The sequence below is a fragment of the Eumetopias jubatus genome, unplaced genomic scaffold (assembly GCF_037043125.1).
Source record: "Eumetopias jubatus isolate StellerSeaLion01/CBP00866 unplaced genomic scaffold, mEumJub1_p1.0 scaffold_4, whole genome shotgun sequence".
NCBI lineage: Eukaryota > Metazoa > Chordata > Mammalia > Carnivora > Otariidae > Eumetopias > Eumetopias jubatus.
Window position 1 is genome coordinate 24,879,747 of NW_028274810.1, and position 22,921 is coordinate 24,902,667.

At 35.6% G+C, this 22,921-nt stretch overlaps 1 protein-coding gene across 1 annotated transcript in view; it reads left to right on the forward strand.

The window, feature by feature from the left end:
• Positions 1 to 9,558: 9,558 nt before the first annotated feature.
• Positions 9,559 to 22,921, forward strand: part of DPYD (dihydropyrimidine dehydrogenase) — a 794,533-nt gene continuing 781,170 nt past the window's right edge. The window contains exon 1 of the mRNA XM_088022348.1: positions 9,559 to 9,699. Coding sequence (XP_087878474.1) covers positions 9,661 to 9,699 — 39 coding nt within the window. The 5' untranslated portion in view covers positions 9,559 to 9,660. The remainder of the gene's footprint in view (positions 9,700 to 22,921) is intronic.

Here is a 22,921-nt window from a genome sequence, read left to right on the forward strand (position 1 = left end):
CCACCCGGACAGCCTCAGTGAACACTTCCTTGATGCCGTCCTGCTGCAGGGCCAATAGGTTTTTGAACAAGGGAGTATTATGATTTAAATAAAGATGGTTTAACCATCCACTTACTATATGTATGTTAAGGGATACATTGTAAATGTGATTTACCTTGGAATCTGCATTCTTCCTGAAAAACTGGCTGATGCATCACTGTTTTCACTTCTTGACAATGGAATGTAAAAGAGAAACTATAGTTAATAAACTTATAATCAGATGTGTTTAAAAACAAAAGCCAGAAATTGTTACTGTTTAATGTATTGTAACTAGCAGAGAAACTGGAAGAAAACTAAAGAGTGATATCTATAAAATAAAAAATTAGTAAGGACTATTGAGATCATTTTGTCCAGCAGTTTGCCTTTCTCAGGCAGGGAAACATGGTTGTTTATGTTCTTTTTGCAGATTTCCAGGTATAAATACTTAATATCTCCCTAGTAGTCCATGCTAATATTTTATTACTTCGACATAGAGGTTGTTTTTCTTATATCCAATTAAACTATCTCATTATTTATTTATTTATTTATTTTTAAAGATTTTATTTATTTATTTGACACAGAGAGACAGCGAGAGAGGGAACACAAGCAGGGGGAGTGGGAGAGGGAGAAGCAGTCTTCCCACTGAGTAGGGAGCTCGATGCGGGGCTCGATCCCAGGACCTGGGATCATAACCTGAGCCGAAGGCAGATGCTTAATGACTGAGCCACCCAGACGCCCCATCTCATAATTTATTAAGCCTGTTTCCTGATCTGATGCCAAAACAGAAAACAACTGCTCACTATTCCTATTTAAAAAACTTATTTAAATATGAAAAATTATTCAAACTGAACTAGCTTTATCTTCTCTATGTTAAATGATATCAAATTCTCTCATCTTTCTCTTTTTATCACCTTAGCCACATTTTTCTTATTCTGAGAACAATCTATTTTAAAGTATGAATTACTTCTTGTATCAATGCATCATGAGTTGTTTAGAAATTCATGTTATATGTTTGGCAATTTAGCTTAGTTCAAATGATGGGAGAAAGATGGAATAGTATTTAATACATTATATTTGCATGAAAGTCTCTAATAGAGCTCATCATCTAGGCATGAATTTACTATATGTATCAACCATAAACATATATATTTATTTAGGATGTAATTGATATAGCCATAAATGTTACTTATATGTACTCATATATATGAAATGTTTCATACTGTAGCACAGAAAGGCCATGATATAGATATCATTTCCATACATCAGGGTTATTATAGGTTATAGATATACTAGAATAAAATAGAACAGAATAGAATAGAATAAATGATAGAAAGATAAATAGGCAGACACAGATTCTGCAGGGGAACATAGGCTACTATCACTCTATTTCAAGGCAGAATAATAAGATGGAAGGTATACTGAGTGAGAGTCCTGGGCAGGATCAGCTACCTAGAAATCTTGTGAAAATATACAGTTAATCATACTATGACTGTAGGAACTCTAAAAGTTAGTATAGGGGTGCTCAGTAGGTTAAGCATCTGCCTTTGGCTCAGGTCATGCACAATCCCAGGGTCCTGGGATCGAGCCCCATGTCGGGCTCTTTGCTCAGCAGGGAGCCTGCTTCTCCCTCTGCCTGTTGCTCCCCCTGTTTGTGCTCTCCCTCTCTGTCAAATAAATAAATAAAATCTTAAAAAAAAAGATTTAGTTTTCTCTACAAAGAAAACTAAAACTGCACTTTATAAATTACAATGCATTTAAAACAAAAACCACTAATTTCTAGTATTGTTTTAATAACTCCTACAAAAAAATTAGTTATCAGAAATTCCAGGAAAATACATAAGCATTAGTTTCTCTATGTTTAAATTCAGATTATTATGATGACTAAATCAGAAATATGTGTAATGTCTTAGGCATACAATAGATGATCAATAATGAGAGGTATTTTTGTTAACTCTAAGTAAAATTAATCATTAAGCATACATGGTTCAACAGAGGACGCAACACAGCGATCAATGGTAGTTAAGGCTAGTACAGATGGGAAGGTGGCTCTGTCCATGTACTCTAGTCATTCATTATCCAGCAACAACAAGTGTGGGCCAGGAAAATCTTTCCCTAAAACAAGAGTGGATGCCAAGATACTAACCGCTCAATACAATCTCTCAGAAAGAAACATTTGGTGGCCTTTAAATAGAAAATATGATGCCAAAAGAATGCTTTTCAGTTCCATATTTTTTAATCTACAAATTGCAAATAGTTGTGTTGAAAAATGTTTATTGACCGAAAGATGTATTATATTCTTTAGGGGACCAAAGTCAATCCTGAAATATGTTAATGTTGTTATATCCTAATGGTGGTGCTGAGGGGGACAAAAAATATCATAAAGCCCTTAAGAAACAAACTTTTGTGTGTGTGACACAGATGGTTGGAATAAATTATGGGGCTCAATAAAAAGCAGTTCAATTTAGTTTTAAAATCCATTTGGACATTTATCAAAGATCACATTGTGAAATGTATTTGTGATACTTGGAAGAGTCATACTAATCAGCATCCCTTACTCTTCCACCATACCCCACCTTCCAAAAAAAGAAAAGAAGAAAAAAACTAATGAAACTTCTTTCAAATGAAGCCTAAAACAAGATCCTTGAAATTTATGAGTTCAGTGATGACAATAAATTGAGTAATAAACTGAAAAAGTATACGTGGTGGTAATATACAGATATACATACACACAGACACACACAGCACATCCAATGGCACACATACATAATATATTAGTTCTTCTAAAAGAATGTTAAATGGTTATTCTGCCTAAGATACAAACTACCAAAAATTCATCCCCTTGTACTCTGCAAGTTGGATGCAAATATTAAAGAGAGACATGATAGGGCGCCTGGGTGGCTCAGTCGGTTAAAGTGTCTGCCTTCGACTCAGGTCATGATCCGGGGATCCGGATCCGGGGGAGTCTGCTTCTTTCTCTTCCTTTGCCCCTCCCTCTCCTTCCGCCCCTCCCCCAGCTCATCCTCGCTCCCCTTCTCTCTCAAAATAAATAAATAAATAAATAAAATCTTTAAAAAAAAAGACAACATTTTCAATAGATGGAGAAGATAATGCTCAGAATACTTGAAAAAAATAAAATTAATGAAACCCTTTGCATGTGTTTAAGACATGAAATAAGGAAATGTAAAATATTTTCAAATTCATTGAAAATAGTCTAAGTATTTTACATGGATGATTACACTTATCATATATTGCCAAGTGAGTTGCTAAGACAAGAATGAGAACAGAAAATATGCTTCAGAGTAAGCCTCTAGTTTAGAGTTTCTCTGATTGGCATACATGATAAGTTTCAATTTTTAAACATCAAAAGATGTACTGGAACAAGTGCTACTGGGAAGGTACACAAATAGGCTGATTTTTAGTTCACTTGTTCATTCGATCAACATATATTAGAGCACACTTACTTACTTCCATATATTACATACATTGAACCCCTGAGGGGTTCAAAGATGATTAAGACATAGTCCTTGCCTTTGAATAATTCTTTCTGGTGGGGAGGCAGACACATAAATGTGTAATATTCAATATTAAGTGCTAATATAGAAGCATGAAAAAATGGTAAGGGATTATAACCTACTAGCTGTTTCATGCTATAAGCTATTAGCTGTTTCATCTAAAATATTTTTGAGCATATACAATGTGCTAGGCACGGGGGATACAGCAGTGTAAGAAACAACCTAATAAAATTTACATTTCAAAAAAAAAACATTTCAGTAGGAAAACGTAGACAATGATCAAACACATAATTAAAACAAATAGAATGTTGGTTTATATTAAGTGTTATAAAGAAAAATAAGGTGGGAAGGCAGGGATAGTGAATGTGAGAAATGCAAGCGACAGTTTTAAACTTGGTGGTCACAGAAGAACTTACCAAAAAAGTGAACTTTATGTAAATGCTTAAAACTGATGAAGAGCTAACCATCAAAATATCTGTAGAATATCATTGCAGGCAGAGAGAATAAGAAGTGGAAAAGCCTGTGTGAATGGAGTTGGAACAAACAGAAATAGCAAGAATTAGGAGAGAAAACAAGCAGCTATATTATTGATGCCTGTAGGCCACTATGTGGAATTTTTTCTACTGAGTGAAATGGGAAGCGATGATGGGTTTGGAGCAAAAGACTGACAGGGTTATTGTTTTATAGATTAAATAAATCAATACACTCAAATGACTATTTTGTGATAGGACATTCTTCAAACACTCAGATTACTTTTACCTAGTGAGATAAAGCTTAAGTAGTTCTATCTGCCAGCTTCTATACCTTAAAAAATTTAACCTAGGACTATGATGATATTAATAATTCTATTTGCCAGTTTCCATAATGCTTAAAAACTTTTCAGCCAGGAATGTGATGATACTAATAATTATTTTCATTTAGTGGATTATAGAACATCATAGATAATTTTGGTATTTTTTAATATAAATTACTTCATATATAAATTACAGAGTGCCTAACATGGGCCAAGCACCATAGTACAAATAATAAAGGCCTTGCATGCATATATGCACATTTAAATTTATAAAAGGTAAATGTGTTTCTGTATTTGCTCATAATACAATGGCGTTTTAAAAGTAACTTTTACTTTTCCCTATAATTACCTAAAACGTGTTTGTGATTTATCCATGTATATTTAGACCCTATAATCTCATACGCTCTTGGTTATACTGTCAGTATCTTCCCCTGATGTTAATATTCCACCACCTTACTTATAAACGCTGCATAAAATTGAATTGTATCAATTTAATACAGTTATTAATCAGTCACCTTTTGTAGATTTATGTTATTACTTTTTTATTTTTGCATAAATTACTTTGGAATGAGCCATATTTTTAAGTATATTTTGCATATAGCATAATCCTTCTCTCTTAAGATGACAATTCAGAAATAAAGTTACTGGGTTAAAGAAAATGCATGCGTTTAAAGTGTGGCTATATATTGCTGAATTGCTCTACCTATATACTGTAACAAGTTTTTGCTCATTATAGAATCTTAAGTATCCGTTAATTTTCTTACACCTTAATCACTCCTTAAAATATTTTTGCCAGTCTAATAGGTGAAAAATCATATCTCATTTAATTGGCATTTTTTTTTACTACTAGTTTGGGTGATATAATTTTTTTTTTTTAATCAACCACTTATATTCTAAAAGGGAATCCATTCTAGGCAAGGAGAATAAAGGGATAAGGCACATTCAAAACCACCAAGGTCCTTAGTCTAGGGAAGGTGGCAATCACAAAAACAAACTACAGAACAAGAACAGCATGTCATTCATTATTCAGATGATTAAAAATGGATCATCATAGTTTTATGTTGGAAAACAGAAATAGAGACACTGATGGAGACAGAAATCCTTCTGGGTGCAGGTTTTTCTTTCCAGACTGATTAAAAACACAGGGCTCTGCTCCATAAGTGTAACAAAATACTAAATAACAATGTCATTATATGGTAGAAAATTCACTTTTTTGGTTTCCAGTGACAACGATTATTACCATCCTGGCTGGCATGTGGAAGAAATAACTGAGCCCATTCCCAGAAATCACTTTCTTGGTTGATTTTAAAACATTCACCCAAGTGAATATATGAATATGCATTATACATACATTACAATCAGAGTGATACTTCAAAAATACATATTTGATCATGTCATTCCTCTGCTTTAAAAAAAATTCCATGGTTTCCCACTTCTTATAGGATAAAATTCAAAATCTTGAACTAATGCTAAAATACCACATGGCAACACTCTGGGTCACTCTCCCTCTCGGTGCCTCTGCTCTAGCTATCAGAGGCTCTTTTCCCTTCTATCAGGACACCTCTGGCCTTGGAGCCTTTGCAGGATTACTTTCTTGCCTGGAATGCTTTTGATCTCTTCCTTTTTGTTTTAACTTTGTCTCTCAGATCTTAGCAGCAAGGGCAATTCCTTAAGAAGTCCTTCACTGATTTCCCAGGTCCCTCTGCTGTAACAGTCCTCTGTTTTACCTTGATATTTCTATTCATGGTAAATATTATATTATTGTATGATTACTTGACAAATGTTCACCTCCCTAAATCATCTGCAAGGTAATGCATGAGCATAGAGTTCACTTTTATTTCACTTACCACAGTATCTCTAGTGTTTTGTTGTTGTAACTAGTGCATATTGGGTACACAATTGTTTGTGATATGAATAAATGGATGAACGAATACAAAAAAAAACCGTGCTTAATGCTAGACCACTGGGGAAAAAATAAAGCACATGGAAGTCTGCATTTTTATTGTGTTCCTAAATTTGTGGTACTGTATAACTTTTCAGAAATGAAAGATGACTCATAAGCTTCCCTTCTGATTATGGTAATAATAATCATAATAATATTCATTCATGTAATGTAAACTATTAGGCTGAAATGCATTTTGGTGAATTCGTACACTATTAGATGAGCTGTCTCTCCAAAGTCTACAAAAAAATTAATGTGGAACACCTGATATTTGACTGTGCTTCCAGATGGAGGGACAGCTTGACAAATGCCATCATAATTTACAACTTTTAAAAAGTGTGGTGTGAATGCATTTGCAGTAAGCTTTAAACAGCTTGGATTATTTACAGGTACAACTGTGTTTAATGTGGAATTTCAATGGATTTAAAATATTATTCGATTCAATCACTGATCACAGAATATAGGTGTGGCATGTGAGCAACATGATTTGATGCTTTAATTACATATCTTAGAACTGGGTACATCTGGTGAGTTCGGGGGGAATTATAAAATAGCATTCCAATTTTGTATTTGATTATTGAGTGTCACTGAAGAAGCTCTTACCTTTGGAAAGACAGCATATTTTGAACTTATCCTATGGTAGCTTAGGAGAATAATAATCACAAAAAGTGAACATGGAAATACAGTGTCTAACTCTTAAGGATAACTTGGACGCTTGTACCAATATAAAACTAAAAAATGGATTGCTAACTGATAAGATTTGTAGTATAGTGCAGTCTAAAAGAGTATATAAGTCTCTGTCTCTGGTGGTTAGGAATTTGACTATTGAAGGTCTCTGGTTAAACTGGAGAAGGAACCATATATGTTATTAAATACATCACTCATATATTTATGTTATTTAGGTATATGTGCATATACCCTTTTTCTCTCCTCCATATATGTATTCGTATGTACATATATACTTGTATATATGATAAATACTATTATATACCATTATAATCATATTATTATACATATATAATACATACATATCTCCAGGAGGATATAGATGACTTTGGAGGTTGGGTAAGGTATGGTTGTAGGAAGATGCAGGAACATCTGACTTTGGTACATTACTTCATAAAAAGGAAAGTAGTTTGACATTTTAACTAGAAATTTGTTGACAGACACTGTGATTGACTTCTCAGGAATAAGTAGGACATTGAGAAAAACACATGGTAAGGTGAAACTAAAGCTTCTGAAATGAACTGCTTAATGCATAAACCACCATCAGGATCTACTGTGTTCATTCAATCACCAAGTGTTCTTGGTCTCTTATGCTTCAGTCCTGGGCTGGGACCTGACTATCCGGTAAACAACCAAGCCAGACATGAGCCCTCTCTTCCTGGAGCTTACATTGTAAATGGAAGAGAGTTATTAAACAAGTCACAAATAAATATGCAAATAAAATTTGATAGGGCTATGACAAAAAAATAGGTGTTAAAAAGAGAACAGAGACAGTCTAATCTTGTTGATTGGGATGGGTTAGTCTAATCTTGTTGATTGGGATGGGTCAAAGAAGCCTTTTCTGAGACCTAAAGGATGAGTAGAAAGGGAAGAGTCCTCCAAGTGGAGGACATGGGCAAAGGGAGGAGAAATGGTTGGAAGAAGGAAAGGTTACTCTGTGGTGAAACTTAAGGAGTATGGCAAGAATGGCCATAGGTGAGGCTGGAGAAGGGTACGGGAGGTTATTAAGAGGTCACTGAAGAGTTTGTATTTTATTCTGACTGCAATGCAAACCACTGAAAGATTTATACAGTCCGTGTGTGTGTGTGTGTGAGATATGAGTTAATACTTTTTAAAACTCAATCTGGAGTGGAGAGGGGTAAGAGTAGAAGCTGGAACACCAGTAGCTTGGACCTTGGTGGATGTACTGAAGATGGAGAAATGAACAAATATTCCAAGATCTCTTTAGGAGGCTGAATCCTGAGAACTTGGGTATGGATAAAATGTGGGAGAAAATATGATTTTAAGGTTTCTATAGTTTTTTCTTAGTAATACTATTTGATTCAAGAAAATGTATCCATTCTCTATCTAGTAAATTCCAGGTTATGGAAGGTAATCTAATGGTTTGTTTAAAGAAGTCTTCCCAAATCACTCAAGGTGGTGAGCACCCACACCCCAGTTATTCTGTTCCTTTTTTTATCTTCCAAGCAGGCTTACTATTTTGCTTACTCTGAGTAGAATCTCCATGAGAGTGATGTATTTCCTGAAGACAGAGTATATCTAGAGTACCTAAGGCAGTGTTGGGTACATTGAAAATGTTCAATAAATATTTGTTGAATGAAATGATGAATGAACTAATGAAAGAATAACGATATGGAGGAAATACCTGAATCCAAGGTGCTCGCAATTTAGCCGAGAGGATTAAGAAGTGTGACAAAAGCCTCACTAGAAGTAAGCAGGTAGTGTTGTGGGAGAAGAGGGGACGATGTATCTATCTAACCGGGAGAACGGAGGGAAGTCTGAAGACATATACTCAAAGATGAATATTTTTTGGATTGAGACCGTCCCTAAAGGAGAATCACTCCCCTCTCCACAGCAAGCTCTATAACAAAACATAAAGCACTCTTCAAAAGAGCTTCACATTTTAGAATAATATATATATTTGTAAATCGCCCTTAGAAAGGATTGTCCTGCAAAAATATAACCTTGATTCTGTACCACCTACATCGCTTACTACTTGTCACTTCTGGCTGTAAAAATTTTGCTCGCCTCCCTCCCTCAGCCCCACTCTAACCCCGCCCCCGTTCTCACCCCCGGGTTTTGACTACTTTTATTAGATTCGCGCCCTTGCCTTCTCCCGCCTATTTGCTGGATGAATGGAGGAACGTTTACTACCTCATCCCTGAGGAGTTCCAGAAGATGCAGCTGCCCAGAAGCCAACGTTTCTGCACCTCGAGGAGTTCGTGCGGAAGGAAGGAAAAGGAGCAAATTGTTACTTAAAGCGCCAACTGCTTTTACCTTTGGTCCTGTGGGTCTCTCCCATCTGGCCCCTGCCTACCAAGCTCAGGCTTTAACATTTTATAGAGCAAAGGTCAGTCCCGGGAGCAGGCTCTCTCTCCTTCCCTTCCTTCTGCCTGTAGAAAGAAAACAAGCCGCCAGCTTGGGGGATGGGCCGGGCTCCTTTCCCCGTCGCTCCGCTGGGCAGTGCGGTGCGCCGAGAGCCGCGGGGCCGAGCTCGCAGCCCCGCCCCCGGGGTGGGGCCTCCCGGCGCCCGCCCCGCCCCCTCGCCGCCGACCCTTCGCTTCCTATTTACTCTGTCACTACGGCTGGCGGTCACTTCGCTCTCTGACTAGAGCCCGAGGACGCTAGGAGGGTCTGTCACTAGGAGACTTCAGGCTGTGAGCACTGCCATGGCCCCCGTGCTTAGCAAGGACGCGGCGGACATCGAGGTACCTACGGCGCGCCGGGTCTCCTGGGGCGGGAGGGGGCCCAGCTGGTGGGTTCGGGGGAGGCCGCCGGGATTGCTCGGGTAAGAGTGGGAGATGCGGGAAACTTTGCCTCCGCGGGAGGTCTGCGGGGGAGGTGGAGGAGCGGGTAGCCAGAGCCCGGCGTGGGCAGCGAGGGAGAGAAGAGAAGTGCAGGGGTCCCGCGACCGGAGGGGGTACCGTTTGGTTTGGGACCTGGCTGTTTACTTTGGAGGGGATTAAGGAAACCTGTCTAGTCTTGCCCTGAATGGCGTGACTAAGAGGCACAAGAGTTCCAGTGAGGTGGAGTCTGGAGGATAGGAGCTCCCATCTCCCACCCAGTCTACCACCACACCGATCATTTCTCCCCCCGTATGCGTTTCAGGGCACCTGTTTGCTGCCCCCACCTCCAGTGGATGAATTCTGAATAAATGCAAAGGTGGAGCATAGAAATAAAGATCTCTGTGTCAGCTCTTATAGCAGTCCCCGCTAGCCATAGTGTTGCTTATGAAATTATTTAACATAGGGAGGGATGGAACAAAGTATTGAGAACATGAAAAATGCAGTGCTGTCAGAAAAACATAAACGAGCTGTATTTTTCTCTCCTCTCAACAGTTTTTGATCCCCTCTTGCACTGTTTCTATAAAAATGGCATCTTTCTTCCTGTGAATAAGGTCCTACCTGAAATGACATGACCATTTCCTTTAAATTTTCCCTAAGATCTTTATTTATAAAATGAGAAGGATTTAATTATAAACAGTGATTTTAGACATACTAACCCAGTTCAGCATTTGTGAGCTAAGATAAACTGCTTCTTAGTTTTTTTGTTGTTGTTGTTGTGTTTTATGGCTTTTCTTTATTTGAGTCTCCTGTCTCTGATAAAATGAGTGTATGTGTATATGTGTATATTTTTTCTTTTTTATAAATGACACAATTTTTCTTTAGTCCTTTTCAGTGGCTTAAGTAAAAGTTTAAAACCACCTGTTTGCAGAATAGCTGCTTTTGCCACATTTTCCCTCTGTCATTGATTGAAGTAACTTTGTGTTCTCTTTGGGAGATGGTAGTAGTGTTTTCTCCCCACTCCATACATCGGTTTGGGAAAAATCCATTTTAGTAACAAGAGTCAAATTATATTGTAGTGACCTGTCTGGTTAATTTACTTGTGGTTTCTCTTGTGGATAGTTTACTATTTTGAAAATATTGATCAATAAGATACATTTAACTCAATACTTATTCATGTGTGCACAGGGTAAAAGATACTTGATTTATGTCATAGCCCTTTTTGGTCCTTGTTACTTTGACTTAACCAAATCTTTTTCTTTTTTTTTCTTTTTTTTTTTTAACTAAGCTAAATAGCAAACTTGACAGATTCAGATAGTACTGATTTTTAGAGAATAGAGTGTCAGAGGGCAGGTGGCTTTTGGCTTTTGGCTTTTAGAATGGTGTGTTACTTGCTTAACTGATTTCTTTCTCTGTATTTCTCCAGCAATTGTCTTTGAAATCAGTTCTTAACCACCTAACACTAAGGAAAAGATGCCAGTGAAACATTAAATGAGTAGCTTAGTTTTGTATGTTGTTTGAACCAAGATCATTTGAGAAATCCACACCCTCACGCTCACCTCAATCTAATCTTAATCTGTAGAGTTTATCTGTATGATATTACTTACAATCTAGAATGGTGGTAAAGTTTTTCAGCTTTTATGTAGTTCATATATGCAGCACATTTTAATCAGTAATATCTTTCATTATATACAGTACCTTCCTTTTCTCTCAAAGTAATACCCGTGTTTCATGACCTAGAGTACCATGAGAGAGCATAAAATTAATCATTAAAATATAATGCAGTGAGGAAAAATACATTAAGCCTAAAGGAACACATTCAAGAATAGATGTCTCAGTTGATCCTATTGATTCACCAAAGTTCATTTTTGTTTGAAGAATCAGAATGAATTATGAAAGCTCAGTTTTCTATTAAATTTGAATGCATACATTAGATTTGTCTTCCTTGAATGAATTCATTAAGACTATTGTCTAGAGATTGATCTGACTATGACCATTGCTCTAGTCTCAAGTACATGGAGTAATCTTAAAAATAAAAATCAGTATGAAACAAAGTACATATTCACTTGATAAATGTGGAAAGAACAGAAGGTGATGTTGGCAAGCTTCTATAATAGTGATTTAATTTTCCCTGTAAGCCACCTATAAAACCTCAGGTTTCAGTGAAGCAGCCAAGAAATATCTTTGTTTCTGAGGAAAAAAGTTACTGAGGTATAGAATTTGCTTTGTGTGTTCACTCCATAATTTCTAGCCTCAGTTAAATAATCACATCAGGGTTTGAAGGATTGGGAGCATGAAAAACAATCAGAATGTCACCAAACCCCAAAACTGGAATATTTCAGGCTGGAAGATAGGCATAACAACGATGAATTAGTAAGTAATATATTAAGCAATAGAACCTCGCTCATATACTCAAAAATTGTTATTGTAGTAATTGTAGAAGCTGCATGAGAAGTGAAGGTTTTGGGGTGTTTGGGTGGCTTAGTCAGTTAAGCATCTGCCTTCGGCTCAGGTCATGGTCTTGGGGTCCTGGGATCTAGCCCTGCATCCAGGCTTCTTCAGGGCTCCCTGCTCAGCGGGGAGTCTGCTTCTCCCACTCCCTCTGGCCCTCCCCCTTGTCCTGCTCTCCTGTGCATGCGATGGTGTCTCTCTCTCTCAAATGAATAAATAAAAAATCTTAAAAAAAAAAAAGTGAAGGTTTTGTTTTTGTATTTGTTTTTTTTTTTTTTTGTCCATTTTTTTCCCTGACACATTAATGTGGTTCAGACCATGGGATCTGGAGCTAACTGTCTGGGGTTGAAGTCTAATTTAACTCTTTTTAGCTGTGGTTCTAGGCAAGTTACTTAGATTCTCTGAGTCATATTTGCATAATCTGTTAAATAAAGAAAATCATAATAGAAAATAAAACAAATGTCACAAGTTGACATCTTGTTAGGAAAAAGGACAAATGTTAAAAAAAATATGAACAAATATCTTAGGAAAATCACCGCCAATGAAATAATTGGCATTCTAAATTTCATTAATAGTAGCTATATACTTTTAAAAGTCATTTTACTTTATGGGATTAGTTTTTGGATAAAGCTGAATTTTGTCTAGGATGACTTTTGAATACAAATTCTCCTGGGAAGTTTTCAGAGAAGGTTAATACCCAGTATTGATCACTTTACCTGACTTCAGCAGTACCTTCACAGTACTTCATTTAGTTTGAATTGATAACCAGTATAGGTCAATATCTGCACATTTAAAAACAAGTAAGAATGATTTTGGAAGAGTGCACTGTGTTCAAGTTCTTATTCGAATCTTTCCAATGACATGGATAATTGAGAGTAGATTATAAAAGTATAGCTAAAGGAAAATGTATATAGCCACAGGAAGTGTTTAACTTTTTGAATAATAGTAATTTTGGTAAATATTTACAGCCAAACTAAATTGCTGCCTACCACTCTAATGCTTTCACAATCACAAGTCAAGGTCCATTCCTTGAATTATCAATTAATGGGTATTAAAGGGTATAAACTCATTCCACATTTACCCTGAATCAAAAAGGGATTTCAGTCCATTGTCTACAGAATCACAGTGCATTTCAAGTCAAATAGAAATAGTTTCTAAATTACTTATACTCTGGCTACCATTTGAGAGGATAATTGAGAATTTTCTGTTTATTAAGAAAATAGGCTAATAAAATGATGGATTTGGAAAATGGGAAAATAAAGGAAGCAACTTGGAGAAAATTCATTTTAAGCAGCATTTTGAAAAAAAAAAAGGGAAGGCATAGGTTATGAATTAATTCCTAGAGATAGAAGAGGTATTTTGAAGTATCCTGTATCAGAACTGCTTTTGTCCCAGAGGAGTGGGGAGGGTCATGGATCCAAAGGAGAGAATAAAGATTCAACTTTGCAGAAGTTATGGTTATTTATTTAAAATTTTTATGTTTTTTATTCAGTGTATAAATGACAGTTTTTTCTTGTCTCCATTCTTTTATTGATTGGGCACCACCGATCTATGGAAATGCTATCTTGACTTGCTAAGGCTTTAATTTTTTTTTTTTTAAATTAAACCTGTTTTATGAGTTTGAGTTGTTAAAAATATGCTTGTCCTTTATTCTGTGGACCATATTTAGTTTAAAGTATTTCTCCTTTCTAAGGAATTTAGCTGGGCAGTAAAAATGTGTCTGATGATGTGATTTGGGAAGTTCCTTTATTCCATATGATAGCTCCTTGTGATTTTAAAGTACATTTACCTATGTAAGCATGGTCATATGTATATTTCAGTATGTATATATATATATATATATTTAAATCTACCACCTACACACGGATTCAGTGACCTATTTTAGAAGTTTAATTAAAAACTGTGAGATTAATGACTATTGATGAATCTATCACTAGGGAAATTTTTACATTGGATCTGCTTATTCATAATCATAGCAGATACTGTTGTCCGATTGCTTAATTGTAAAAATGTGCTGGAATTCCAGTAGCCTTCTTTCTGATGTTCTGGAAGAAAAATTCAGTTTTGAGAAGCTGAACATAAGGAATTGATAAGAATGTGAAAGACATCAAGGGCCAAAATACTGAGATAATTGGATAATCTTTAAGCAATCTTTTACTTTAATATTTGAATATGGCATTTTACCAAACAGGGAACAGCTCAAGAGCTGAAAAATAGACTTTCCAGTAAGGTAAACCTATCTGGTCACTGTGGGAGAATTTTTAATAAGCATAAACTTAAGTTATAAAATTAAAAACACTAAAATTAAAGATAATTTGACTGAAAAAATCAAGTTATAAAATAATATGACAAAGAAAATATGATATTTGATATAATCCAGACTTCAATGTGGCTAAAGAGGATATTCAAAAATAGGATTGGTGAATTTATTTTTCTGCCTCTTAGCTATATGGCTATAATGACAAATATGCAGTGGAAGCCTTCAGTCCTTAAAACTGTAAGAAAAATTCTATGTCATTTATAACTTGCCTTAATTCAAAAATATTTAATAAGACATTCTAAGATTATAAATTTATAGTCAGAGTTTTGATTTTTAAATGTGACATGTTTACCTTCTGGATTTCATTTGCTCTTAATCCTCTATATCAAAACAGAAGGTATTTTTTGGCCTCAAACATTAATAGTATGGATGTTCACTGATATCCTGGAGCCAATTATACTACTGAGATAACTCTTAATAGGATTATATATTTCCTGTGGTTTATAATTATTACTTCTTCCTTTGCTTGTAATTAAAATGTTATGCTGGTAGAGGTGAACTCAGTGTATAATTTTTCTTTTAGAATGTTCACCACAGATATCTATTTATTGATATTAGGAAGTCAGTAAATTTGTGTACAGTTATTCTTCTGTATTTCACAAAATCAAGCTTTAGTTCGTTGTTAAAAAAGAACGTATCATATTAAAACAGAGCTGGGTTCTAATCCTGGCTTCTTATTTTTTTATTTTTGTGATTGTGGTCAAGTTGTTTCCTGGATTATCATTTCTTCTTCTGTCAATTGGATTTAAGCTTAATTATTTCATGCAATAGCTATAATGGTTAATTAGTGTCATATACATATAATGCCTCAGATAGCATGTATCACATAAAATACATGTTTTTTAAGTGGTAGTACTTCTTTTAAATATCACTACTGCATATATCATGTATATTATGTAAATGTCATTGGGCTGAAATTTTGTTCAATTCCAGAAATTAACTAGTGGTATCAAAGTCTGTTAAAATATGTGAGGGAGGGGAGTAGTTAAAGAAGTTAAAAGAATTACAATGAATGCTCATTACAGATTCAGAAATGTTGCAGATATGTCTTTATAAGACTTTATAATTACTTTATGGAATTAGTTTTTGGATAAAGCTGAATTTTGTCTAGGATGACTTTTGAATACAAATTCCTGAATTTTATTTGTCAATATTACCAATGAGTTTCTGAAATTCAGATTAAATTAAAAAGACCCACTTCATTTTCTTTTATTTCTATTTTAAAAATATCTTTAATGCCCTCTGTATTGCCAACCTTCTAGTGTAAACTGAAGAAGATTCAAAGGAAGTATGTGGCATAGGTTTTGTCTATATGGGAGTATCCACATCTAATACACTAGGGAACAAGATTCAAATCCAGGACTGACCCCCCGACCCTTACTATTTTACTGCAGTATACATATGGATTAATTTTTTACTGTTTTTCCTGGTTGTTTTTGAGACTATATCAGGACCAGTGCATTGGTGAAAATTATTTCTTTGCATTCTCAACTATATTTAGAAGGGTTTAGTTTTATTCTTTTCTGAAAAGAAATTTCTACACAATTATTAAAAAAAAAGGCCAACTCAGATATCTCTTTGTACAAACTGGATTAGCTTATAATTTCTCTAAGCAAGTATATTAGCTTGAAAGACAGTTTTCTTTTTTTTCCCATCTCTGCACATACTGTATATGTTCATGAAAACTTTTTCACCTCCTAGGAAGTAAACAGTTGGAGATCAACCTATTTAGCACCAGGAAATGTAAAATGTGCTTTTTCTGAAAGATGACTTAAATATTAAACTTTTTTATACTAGGTTATGATAATTTTATTTCTTTGAGAATTTCAGCTTGGTTGTGTAATAGCATTCTTACTATCCTCTACCTCTATCATAATAATTAAAGAGACAATCTGTGTCCCTACCTCCCAGGTGCTTGGAAATTGATATTATGAGTGCTTATGAATGTCCCCTTGAGGCATTGCTGACTGGGCCACTTTAAAGAAAAATCTCTTCATCAATAATGAAGCCCTGAGGGCCACTTCTCAGGGGACCCACACAAAATTACATGTCAACTCCAGGCCTGATTTATACAGATGGTGCTCATGGATGGAGCCCTGACTGCACCTCCCCTCCTCCATATTTTATTACCCACCACTCTCTGCTGATCCTCCCCACTCCCCCCACCCCTTACACTTCTCTCCAAACTTCATCCCCTAATTTTCAACTTGTTTTACCTACCCACATTTGACTCACCTAACTAGATCTTTTATTTAATCTTTGTGAAATCGTTTTGAATGAAACTAAAAATTGACTATAGCAGCATGTTAAAAATTTAAAATGTTAGTATGTCTAATGTAAAAGCCATGTGAAAATCTTCAGCAAAGCAATAGAACAGAATGTGTATTCACTGTATGTTAATTAATGCAAGTATTCCAGGATAGGGGACAGGCCTGGAAATATGTTTGCTCTACATGTTGGGTCCCTTGCTCTCTGACCTTGTGGAAATCATTCAACCACTGTGAAGAGTTTGCTGACTTCTCAATGAATTTGCTATTGATCAGTCTTTTAAGGATGGTTTGTAATAAAATATGGCAATGGTGAAATTGTTTGAAATGTGACCTGCTGAGTGACCTGTTAAGGAAATGCAGACACGGTGTTGTCATAGCTACTCTATTTTACATGCTAGGTAGGATTAAGTATACCATTTGTACCCATTATATGGAATTGGTATACTTCCCTGATTTTTAAACTTTCTTCCTGCCTGCCTTCTTCCTTTTTCTTTTTCAATCAAAGGAATGATTTTTTTAAATCTCTCCTGAGCACGCAGAAAAAGTTCAATCCTTCTATATATGGATGGAGTTCTGTGAGGCGATCTGGGATTCATAAATTGATATCTTGTATCTCTTGGATGATGTTGTCTTTAACTAGAAATTATGATCAGAGATTCTAAAAAGGAATTGGGAGTCTCTTAGTGTTTCTCCAGTGTGTTTGTTGATTGGTAACTCAGTGGAAACCATAGTATTGAATCCTTGGGTTTCTAGCCCATAGGGAATTTAAGTTACCTTTCTCTGACTCCTTGTACCATAGTGACCTCAAAGCTATGGGGACTTTCTTTCAGATATTCTTACATGATAAATATTGGAGAGTACTGGAGTAGAATGTTTTAAATCCTCATACTTCAAAGAAAGATACTCAGTTCTTCTCACAGATCCCTAGGGTTAACTAAACCATGACAGTTTTCACAGCAAGATGCTTTGGGGGGGGGGGTTAACTTTTGTAATTTTTTTCATTCTTTGATTTAATTTTACAATTATTTTTCATGATCATTACAGGAAAAAAATGCCAAAAAAAAGTGAAAAGTAGACTCCAAATATACATAGTCACACCACCCAAAACAGCCCTGCTAAATGATTTAGTACTTTTCTTTCCTATGCATAAGGAGTTTTTTCCTAAACAGTTTTAATCACATTGAGTTTTATATTTGCTTTCTTCTCCATTCAGAACTATTTCCCCCGATTCATACTAACTTTTTAAATAGTTTTAAATAGCACCATGAGATTCCATGGAGTGGAGATACCAAAATTTATTCAAGCCTCTCCTTTATGATCAGATATTTACTTTGTTTTAGTTATTTATAATAATGCTTCAGTATTTTTTTTCTTAAGAAATTTTGCTTAAAATACATTGGAAAGGGTTGGCTTCATTGATATATAGTGCATTTAGTTTGCCTTTTCCATCTACCTACATGACTTAAATGAATTAAGTGTCTTTAAAAAAAAGTGTTTTTAAAAGGAAAAAGGGTTCATTATTGGGTGCAAAGACAGAAAGGACAAAATGTATTTGGAACCAATTACTCATTTGCCAAATCCCCCCCACCACATTCAAGGTTACAGAACACAGAGGCATCTAAATGTAGTTTCCTATGATGTGGATGTGACTTCACTTGGACTCAGTGCTTATTTGAAGCTTCATTCTAGATCATGGCTTGACTGCCTGCATTTTCCTTATTTTTTTTGCCAGGGAGAACAGGAAGAGTAAAGTTGGGTTTCAGGTTGTTATTTTAAATGGATAAATCTCAGGTTTTTATCTTGAATGAATAAATATAACAACTGTAGATGTTCCAATGTCTGACCAAAATGGAAACTTTTATATTGTACCTGCCACCCTGGGCCCCTCCCTCTCCTCAAACCACTCTACCAGACCAGATTTTCAAAGCATTCTTTTACCCTAGGCCTTTGTATTAGAAGTATAATTTGGTGTATGTGTGTGTGTGTTCATGTGTATGTATGTATGCCTACACAAAAGCACGTGTGTGTGTGTGTGTGTGTGTGTGTGTGTGTGTGTGTGTGTGTATGCTGTTTTTCTTTTCCTTATGGTACTCAAGAAGAGGAAGAAAGTGGTGATTGGCTTAATTTGCAATTGTTTGAATATTGGTTAATTTGAACATTTTTTCCACATTTTAAAATAGTTTGGCTTTTCTTTCTTTCTTTTTTTAAATTTTATTATGTTATGTTAATCACCATACATTACATCATTAGTTTTTGATGTAGTGTTCCATGATTCATTGTTTGCATATAACACCCAGGGGCTTTTCTTTTAAACAAATTAACAGGATTTTAGTGTAAGAGTAAAATAAAAGAGAAAAATAGAAATAAATACAAATAAGAAAAGTAGAAATATCTCTCAACAAAGTGACTTTAGAGGGAACACACTTCAACATAATAAAAGCCATGTATGAAAAACCCTCGGCTAGCATCACAGTCAGTGGTGAAGAGCTTAAAGCTTTTCCTTTAAAATGAAGAGCATGTCAAAGATGGTCCCCTCTTACCACTTTTATTTAACGTAGTACTGGAAATCCTACCTGCAGCAATCAGAGCAAAAAAAGAAAAGGCACCAAATTGGTAAGTAAGAAGTAAAACTGTTATTATATACAGATGACATGATTCTAAATATAGAAAGCCCTGAAGACTACACCAGAAAACTCTTAGAATAAATTCATTCAGTGAAGGTGCAGGATACAAAATTAATACACAGAAATCTGTTATGTTTCAATATACTAATAATGAAGTAGCAGAAGGAGAAATTAAGAAAACAATCCCATAAAAAGGAATAAAATGCCTAGAATTAAATTTAACCAAGGAGGTGAAGGATCTGCATTCTGAAAGCTATAAGACACTGATGAAAGAAATTGAAGATGGCACAAATAAATAGAAAGATAGACCATGCTCGTGGTTTGGAAGAATTAATATTGTTAATATGTCTATATTACCCAAAGCAATCTACAGATTCAGTGTAATCTCTATCAAGATACCAATAATATTTTCACAGAACTAGAACAAAGAATCACAAAATTTGTATGGAGCCACAAAAGATCCTGAAGCAATCTTGAGAAAAAAGAAAAATAAAGCTGGAGGTATCATAATTCTAGATTTCAAGCTATACTACATAGCTATAGTAATCAAAACAGTATGGTACTGACATAAAAATAGACACATTGATCAAAGAAACAGAATAGAGAGCCCAGAAATAAATCCACATTTATATGGTCAATCAATCTATGACAAAAAGAGGCAAGAATACAAAATGGGGAAAAGATAGTCTCTCCAATAAATGGTATTGGGAAAACTGGACTCAACATGTAAAAGAATGAAACTGGACCACTTTCTATCACCATACGGAAAAATAAACAAAAAGGATTAAAGACCTAAATTTAGGACCTGAAATCGTGAAGTTCTTTTTTTTGGTAAAGGTTTTATTTATTTATGTGAGAGAGAGGGTGCATAAGAGAGAGAGTGAGAGCAAGCGCAAGAGATAGAGCACGAGTGGGGAATAAGGGCAGAGGGAGAGGGAGAAGCAACCTCCCTGCTGAGCAGGGAGCCTGATACAGGGGATCAATCCCAGGACCCTGGAATCATGACCTGAGCTGAATGAAGGCAGATGCTTAACTGACTGGGCCACCCAGGCACCCCCTGAAACCACAAAATTCTTAAAACATAGGCAGTAATCTCTTGGGCATTGGCCTTAGCAATATTTTCCTGGATCTGTCTCTTCAGGAAAGTGAAGCAAAAGTAAAAATAAGCAGTTGGGGACTACATTAAACTAAAAAAAGCTTTTGCACAGCAAAGGAAACCATCAACAAAATGAGAAGGCAACCTACTAAATGGAAGAAGATATTTGCAAATGATATATTTGATAAGAGGTTAATATCCAAAATATATAAAGAACTCATACAACTGAACACCAAAAATGCAAATAATCAATTTAAAAATGGGCAGGGGTGCCTGAATAGCTCAGTCGATTGAGCATCTGATTCTTGATTTCAGCTCAGGTCATGATCTTGGGGTCCTGGGATTGAGCCCCAGGTCAGACTCTGTGCTCAGTAGGGAGTGTGTTTGAGGATTTTCTCCCTCTCCCTCTGCTCCTCCCCCTGCTTACACGTGTACATACCTGCACGCTGTTTCTCTCTGTAAGGTAAATATATCTTTAATAAAAATAAAAATGGGCAAGGGACCTGAATGTTCATTTCCCCAAAGAAGACATACAAATGGCCAAGAGGTACATGAAAAGATACTCAATATTACTAATCATCAGGGAAATGCAAGTCGAAACCACAATGAACTATCAGAGTAACTAGAATAACTCACATCATTCAGAATAACTAGTGTCAAAAAGACAAAAAATAAGTGTTGGTGAGAATGTGGAGAAAGGGGAACCCATGAGCACTGTTGGTGGGAATGTAAATTGGTGCAGCCTTAAAAAATTAAAAATAGAAATCCTGTGTGATCCAGTAAGTCCACTTCTGATAATTTATCCAAAGAAAATGAAAACACTAACATGAAAAGATATATGCACCCTTATGTTCATCGCAGCATTAACTACAGTAGCCAAGATACGGAAGCAATCCAAGTGTCTATCAACAGATGAATGGATCAAGAAGAAGTGGTATATATCCACACAATGGAATACTGCTTAGCCATAAAAAAATAATTAAATCTTGCCATTTGCAACAACGTGGATAGACTTAGAGGGCATTATGCTAAGTGAAATAAGTCAGACTGAAAAAGACAAATACCAGGTGATTTCACTTATATGTGGATTCAAGAAAACAAGACAAATGAACAAATAAAAACCAGAAATAGACCCATAAATACAGAGAGCAAATTGGTGGCTGCTGGGGCTGGGGGAATGGGGGATAAGTAAAATAGGTGAAGGGGATTAAGAGGTACAAACTTCCAGTTATAAAATCAATTAGTCATGAGGAGGAAAAAAAGTACAGTATAGGGAATGTAGTCAATAATATTGTAATAACTTTGGTGACAAATGGTAAGTACACTTACGGTGAGCATTTCATAATGTACATAACTGTTGAATCACTACGTTGTACATCTGAAACTCATATAATACTGTAAGTCAATTATACTTCAATAATAAAGTACACACACATACAAAAGAAAAGTAGAAACATCACAGATTTTAAGAAAATTAGATGCTAATTATAAAATCACAACATAATCAGTACTCTTTTGGAAACATATAATCCACTAAAACTAACTTCAAGGAAATTCAGAAAAGCAATGGACTAGTAGACTTGGTCTATTATAGTATTTATTATAATGTAATATGGATCATTATTGTTTATTTTAATTAAAATGAGTGGTTCTTAACCAGATTAGTGGTTAAGAATGTAGACTCTGGAATTAAAGTGCTAATGTCCATTGTATCCTAGCTGTGCCACATATTAGTTTTTGACATTGGCAAATAACTTCAGCTTTCCATGTTTTAATTTCATCTGTCCAATGGGGACAGTGATAGTACCTATATCACAGGATTGTTGTATGGTTGAAGGAAATACTACATATTCATCATTTTAAATAGTGTCAACATAGAGCAAATAAGTAGTTAACATTAAATATTAAAATACTAATGTTGCTTGGTGAATTGGGGAGAACCCCAGCCCTGAGGCCTTGACCCAGGCTATCCCAAAGATGTCCCTGAAGGCTCTCGATCTCCTCATGAGAAAGAATTCAAGGACAAACATAACACTGAATGAGCGACACAAGAAGGGAAAGTATTAAGCGAAGGTATGCTCTCAAGATGTGAGAATGAGCAATGGAATGTGAGAGGGCTGTGGGCCCTGGGGTTTGGGTTTCTATCTTTTATTGATGGTTGTTAACAAGGGGGTGGAATATTCATTATTTGGGGTGGGGATTTCTTGGAAGCAGGGTTTAGCCTTTCCTTCCTTATTTCACATGGCTTTCTGTCCTACTTTGTCAGCCATCTTGGGCCTGTCCACTTTGATCCAGCTTCTTGTGACTTTGTTTTGGAGTGCTGCCAGGATAGGCCTCTGACTTTCCCAATAGCTGGCCATGACTTCCTTTTTGTTGGCGTCCAGGC